This window comes from Perognathus longimembris, chromosome 20 (genome assembly GCF_023159225.1).
Source record: "Perognathus longimembris pacificus isolate PPM17 chromosome 20, ASM2315922v1, whole genome shotgun sequence".
In the NCBI taxonomy this organism is placed as follows: domain Eukaryota; kingdom Metazoa; phylum Chordata; class Mammalia; order Rodentia; family Heteromyidae; genus Perognathus; species Perognathus longimembris.
Genome location: NC_063180.1, coordinates 45505771 through 45511954, shown reverse-complemented (window position 1 = coordinate 45511954; position 6184 = coordinate 45505771). Strand labels below are relative to the sequence as shown.

The window sequence follows — 6184 nt, the reverse complement described above, 5'->3', positions numbered from 1 at the left end:
CTTTTTCATGCATCATTTTTTTTTTTTTTGCGCAAACTTACTAGAACTGAAACAAAGCACTGTGGAGGTGCCGTCCCGGAGCCAGCAGCTGGGCGGGGGGTGGGGGGGGCGGGGGCGGGGTGCGGGCCCTGTGGAGGTGCCGTCCCGGAGCCGGCAGCCGGGCGGGGGAGCGGGAGCGGGGTGCGGGCCCTGTGGAGGTGCCCACAATGTGGAGGTGCCGTCACCAAGCCGGCAGCCGGGCGGGGGCGGGGGGCGGGGGGCGGGCCGGCTCACGCGTCCTCCCTGGCCAGCAGCGGCTGCAGGAACAGCCCCGCGGTCCCCAGGATGCACACGAGGATGAAGAGCCACAGGAAGATGCGGTCGATCACCATGGCCACGTACTTCCAGTCATCCTGGACCTGGGGACAGCAGCAGCCGGGAGTGAGCGCCTGGGGGGGTGGGGGCAGGGGCGGGGGGGGGCAGGGGAGGGAGGGAAGGCTGGGTGCGCTCACTCCAGCCTGGGCCCACCCCCACCTCCAGCCCCTTCGCTAGTTCAATGGAGGTCACGAGTCTCGCAGCCGTTCCTGCCCAGGCTGGCTTTGAACTGCGACCCTCAGACCTGGGCCTCCTGGGCAGCCGGGATGACGGCGGAGCCACGGGCTCCAAAAGCGGAAAAACAAAAAGGACCAGAGAAGCCCAGCGGCGCCCGCCTCAGTGCCCAGGGCACGGCGCCGGCGGGTGGAGCGCGGGGGCTTCGGGGGGCTGCGGGGCGCGCCCGCCATCCTGACGCCTCGGGAGGGAAGGGGCGGAGGACGGAGCAGGCTGGCGAACCCAGAGGACCCATCCCCAAGGTGCCCGAGCGGCTGCCCGTGGAGGGGGGGCTCGGGCGGCGGGGGGGGGGACGGGGACAGGGACGGGGCGCCCAGTGCGGCCTAAGCCAGGAAGGCAGAGCCCCGGTCACTAAGCCCCGCACGCCTTACCAAGGCTCTGAGTCCTGGAGAGGACCCAGCCCCCCCCCATCACGTGATGGGGGCCGCCTCGCCCAGCCTCCTCCCTCCCTTCCTTCTTCCCTCCCTCCCCCCTCCCTCCCTCCCTCCCTTTTTCTTCTTGTAGTACTGAAGTTTGAGCACCAAGCCATCTCCCCGCTGGGCCTCACCCCCGGTTCCTCTTTCAGAGAGGACCTTGTGGGGTTTTGTTTGCTTTGCCAGGGCTGGGGCTTGAACTCGGGGCCTGGGCGCTGTTCCTGAGCTTCTGCTCAAGGCTGGCGCTCTGCCTCTTGAGCCACCGCGCCACTCTGGCTTTTCCTGGGTGTGTGGGGCTGGGGGGCGGCCCAGGGCCCCAGCCCTGAGGGGGGCTCACTAGGGGGGCTCACAGGGGGCTCACTGAGGGGGGCTCACTGAGGGGGCTCGCTGAGGGGGGCTCACTGAGGGGGGCTCACTGAGGGGGGCTCACTGAGGGGGGCTCACTGAGGGGGGCTCGCTGAGGGGGCTCACTGAGGGGGGCTCACTGAGGGGGCTCACTGAGGGGGGCTCACTGAGCGGGGCTCACTGAGGGGGGCTCACAGGGGGCTCACTGAGGGGGGCTCACTGAGGGGGCTCGCTGAGGGGGGCTCACTGAGCGGGGCTCACTGAGGGGGTCACTGAGGGGGGCTCACAGGGGGCTCACTGAGGGGGGCTCACTGAGGGGGGCTCACTGAGGGGGCTCGCTGAGGGGGGCTCACTGAGGGGGCTCACTGAGGGGGGCTCACTGAGGGGGGCTCACTGAGGGGGCTCGCTGAGGGGGGCTCACTGAGGGGGGCTCACTGAGGGGGCTCGCTGAGGGGGGCTCACTGAGGGGGCTCGCTGAGGGGGGCTCACTGAGGGGGGCTCACTGAGGGGGCTCGCTGAGGGGGGCTCACTGAGGGGGGCTCACTGAGGGGGCTCGCTGAGGGGGGCTCACTGAGGGGGGCTCACTGAGGGGGGCTCACTGAGGGGGGCTCACTGAGGGGGCTCACTGAGGGGGCTCACTGAGGGGGGCTCACTGAGGGGGGCTCACTGAGGGGGGCTCACTGAGGGGGCTCGCTGAGGGGGGCTCACTGAGCGGGGCTCACTGAGGGGGTCACTGAGGGGGGCTCACAGGGGGCTCACTGAGGGGGGCTCACTGAGGGGGCTCACTGAGGGGGGCTCACTGAGGGGGCTCGCTGAGGGGGGCTCACTGAGCGGGGCTCACTGAGGGGGTCACTGAGGGGGGCTCACTGAGGGGGGCTCACTGAGGGGGGCTCACTGAGGGGGCTCGCTGAGGGGGGCTCACTGAGGGGGGCTCACAGGGGGCTCACTGAGGGGGGCTCACTGAGGGGGCTCACTGAGGGGGGCTCACTGAGGGGGCTCGCTGAGGGGGCTCACTGAGGGGGGCTCACTGAGGGGGCTCGCTGAGGGGGCTCACTGAGGGGGGCTCACTGAGGGGGCTCGCTGAGGGGGGCTCACTGAGCGGGGCTCACTGAGGGGGTCACTGAGGGGGGCTCACTGAGCGGGGCTCACTGAGGGGGGCTCACTGAGGGGGCTCGCTGAGGGGGGCTCACTGAGGGGGGCTCACTGAGGGGGCTCGCTGAGGGGGGCTCACTGAGGGGGGCTCACTGAGGGGGCTCGCTGAGGGGGGCTCACTGAGGGGGCTCGCTGAGGGGGGCTCACTGAGGGGGTCACTGAGGGGGGCTCCAGTCGGAGGGCTGAGGGAGGCGCCAGCGTCTCTACCTCCTTGGCGGCGTTCTGCGCCCTCATGGTCTCCGCGATGTACTGGACGCTGCGGATGGCGTCTCTGATCTCGGGGGGCAGGGCGGGCTCGGAGCCGGGGCGCCCGGCGAGGTTGGCGCCCAGGTTGGAGAGCTTGGCCCCGCGGTGCTGCCGGCAGGCGGGGCAGGCGGAGCCCGGCTCGCAGCAGTCGAGGGCGCCCGGCTCGGCCCCGGGGCAGGCCCTGGGGCCCGGGGCGCCCCCCGCCGCCCCCGCCGCCGCCGCCGGCCGGGCCATGAACATGACGCGGGGCAGGAGGCCCAGGAAGACGGTCTTGACCCAGGCGGGCATGGCGTGCGTGGCGGGCGCGCGGTAGTGCACGTTGAGCACGAAGACGGTGATGACGATGGAGAGCGTGACGAAGACCATGGTGAAGAGCAGGTACTCGCCGATGAGCGGGATCACGAGCGACGTGGACGGGATGGTCTCGGTGATGAGCAGCAGGAAGACGGTGAGCGAGAGCAGCACGGAGATGCACAGCGTGATCTTCTCGCCGCAGTCGGACGGCAGGTAGAAGACGAGCAGCGTGAGGCAGGAGATGAGCAGGCACGGCACGATGAGGTTGACGGTGTAGAAGAGCGGCAGGCGGCGGATGTAGAGCGAGTAGGTGATGTCGGGGTAGATCTCCTCGCAGCAGTTGTACTTGATCTCGTGCTTGTAGCCCGGGGCCCTGATCACCGTCCACTCCCCGCTCTCCCAGTAGTCCTTGAGGTTCATGGAGTCGCCCAGGAGCACCAGGTCGATCTTGGCCTTGTCGTACGACCACGAGCCGAACTTCATGGTGCAGTTCTGGTAGTCGAAGGGGAAGTAGGTGACGTCGATGCGGCAGGAGCTCTTGAAGATGGCGGGGGGGATCCAGGTCACCTCTCCCGTGTACTTGAGCAAGGCCTTGGTCTTGTCGTCCACCTGGAAGTCGCCGATGGCGCTGCAAGGACACGCGGGGGCTGGGCCACGGCGGGCGGGGCGGCCGCCCCACGCCCGGCCCGCGTTGCCCGTGCCGCCGTCACGATCGGCAGGCAGGAGGGAGCCCAGCGCCGGCAGCACGCCCGGCACGCTCCGGAGGCTGCGAGCTGGGGACCGCGGTTCAAAGCCAGCCCGGGCGGACAAACCCGCGAGACTCATCTCCAAGGAGCCACCACAAAACCGGAAGCGGCGCCGTGGCTCGCGTGGGAGAGCGCCGGCCTCGGGCACGAGAGCTCGGGGACGGCGCCCGGCCCCGCGTTTGAGCCCCACAACCCCCCCAAATCAGCAGATAAACAGCAAGTCACACGGTTGGTAAAGCGGCAGAAACTGGAACTTAAGAACGGCACCACCGCGCGTGACTGAGGCCCACCCAGCGCGTCACCCGCCACGCCTCTCTCCAGGACACCCCACGTGCTCGCTCTAAGCCCCCGACGCCCCAAGTGCCCGACAGGGATCCCCAACGCCTGACAATGAAAACGGTGGGAGCAGGTGCTTATGCCGCGGGGGGGGGGCAGGTTAAATTCAGTCCACCTCCCCTCCCCCGTGTGCGCAATCAGAGGGCAGGGCTGCACACGCGGGAGACGCCCCAGGGAGCCGCAGCCCCCCCTCCCCCCGCCCCAGCTGCTCCACCCCCAGCCACGGGCCGCCCAGAGCCTCCGCGACCTTCAAGATCCCTGCGACCTTCAAGATCCCCGCGACCTTCAAGATCCCCGCGACCTTCAAGATCCCCGTCAACGTCCCGGACCCCGCGTGCACGGCTTACTGTACATCGTAGGGGCTCGGTAACGGGCGGTAGCCGAGCAGAAACCAAGTCTGCTTGGAATCGGCCCAGGGAAGGCGAGCAGCTGAAGACCCCCAGCCCCGCGGCCATCCCGAGAGCCAGCCCCAGAGGGAGGGCCCCCCCGAGCCAGCCCCCAGAGGGAGGGCCCCCCAGAGCCAGCCTCCAGAGGGAGGGCACCCACCAGAGCCAGCCCCCAGAGGGAGGGCCCCCCGAGCCAGCCCCCAGAGGGAGGGCCCCCCCGAGCCAGCCCCCAGAGGGAGGGCCCCCCCGAGCCAGCCCCCAGAGGGAGGGCCCCCCCGAACCAGCCCCCAGAGGGAGGGCACCCCCAGAGGGAGGGCCCCCCAGAGCCAGCCCCCAGAGGGAGGGCACCCCCAGAGCCAGCCCCCAGAGGGAGGGCCCCCCCAGAGCCAGCCCCCAGAGGGAGGGCCCCCCCAGAGCCAGCCCCCAGAGGGAGGGCCCCCCCGAGCCAGCCCCCAGAGGGAGGGCCCCCCAGAGCCAGCCCCCAGAGGGCCCCCCGAGCCCCTTACTTGTTGTACAGCACGATGTCCGGCTTCCAGATCTTCTCCACGGGGACTCGCATGAACTCCACACCTTGGTAGTCCGAGGGGTTCCATGTGAGCTTGTAGTCATTCCAGATCTGGGGGGAGGGGGCGGGAGGACCAGGCTGGCTTCCTTCCTCCCGGTGTCCCCGCCCCAGGCCACGGAGCCAGCCCGGTCCTGGGCCCTGTCTGCGAGCCGCACCTCCCCGCCCTGAGGGGGGCCGCCCTCCACAACTTGGGGAGCGCAGCCCCTGACTCGAGCTTTCTGGGGTCACTTCCAGGCCTGGTAAGCTTCCTGGACCTCTAACACCAGCCCCAGTTCCATACGCGGAGCGCCTGCCGTTGAAACGCTCTTCAGGCCCAGGATTCAGAGTGAGAAAGCAGAGGCAGGGCAGCTTTGGCCGCAGAGAGCTGTACTTATTGCCTGACTCATGACACGGTAGCTCCCGGGCTGGGACCATGGCCTAGCGGTGGAGCGCCCGCCTCGTATCTGTGAAGCCCTGGGTTCGATGCCTCAGCACCACATAGATAGAAAAGCCAGAAGTGGCGCTGTGGCTCAAGTGGCAGAGTGCTAGCCTTGAGCAAAAAGAAGCCAGGGACAGTGCTCAGGCCCCGAGTTCAAGACCCAGGACTGGCCAGAAAAAGTAATTCCTCTGTACAACACCTTAATATGTTTACCCATGTCTTTCTCAGACAAGTCTGAAGTCCTAATAAGAGGTGCCTTTCCCCCCGGACGCTGGCCTGTATCCAGCTTCTCGGGAGACTGTGACCTGAGGATTGTGGTTCAAAGCCAGCTTGGGCAGGAAAGTCCACCAGACTCTCTTTGTGGGGCTTTGAACTCCTGTCCTGAGTGCTGTCCCTGAGCTTTTTTGCTTAAAGCTGGCACTCTGCCACCTGAGCCACCCCTCCATTTCCGGCTTTTTGGTGGCTCATTGGAGACGAGTCTCGGGAACTTCACTGCCTAGGCTGGATTCGAACCGCGATCCTCGGAGCTCAGCCTCCGCAGTATTTTAGGGCTACGGGCCTCAGCCCCTGGCCGCAGGAGTGTGACCTCCAATTAGCTCCCCAAGAAAGCTGAAAGCGGAGCTGTCGCTCAAGCGGCAGAGCACTGGCCTTCAGCGGGAGGGAGGGAGGGAGGGAGGGAGGGAGGGGAGGGGAGG

General features: G+C 68.5%; 1 protein-coding gene across 1 annotated transcript in view; it reads right to left on the bottom strand.

Annotated features, from left to right (window-relative positions):
- Window positions 1-264: 264 nt before the first annotated feature.
- Window positions 265-6184, bottom strand: part of LOC125368240 (neuronal acetylcholine receptor subunit alpha-3-like) — a 10010-nt gene continuing 4090 nt past the window's right edge. The window contains exons 5-7 of the mRNA XM_048369082.1: window positions 5013-5213; window positions 2706-3666; window positions 265-398 (exon numbers count right to left, since the gene is read on the bottom strand). Of these exons, the coding sequence (XP_048225039.1) occupies window positions 270-398; window positions 2706-3666; window positions 5013-5213 (1291 nt within the window). The 3' untranslated portion in view covers window positions 265-269. The remainder of the gene's footprint in view (window positions 399-2705; window positions 3667-5012; window positions 5214-6184) is intronic.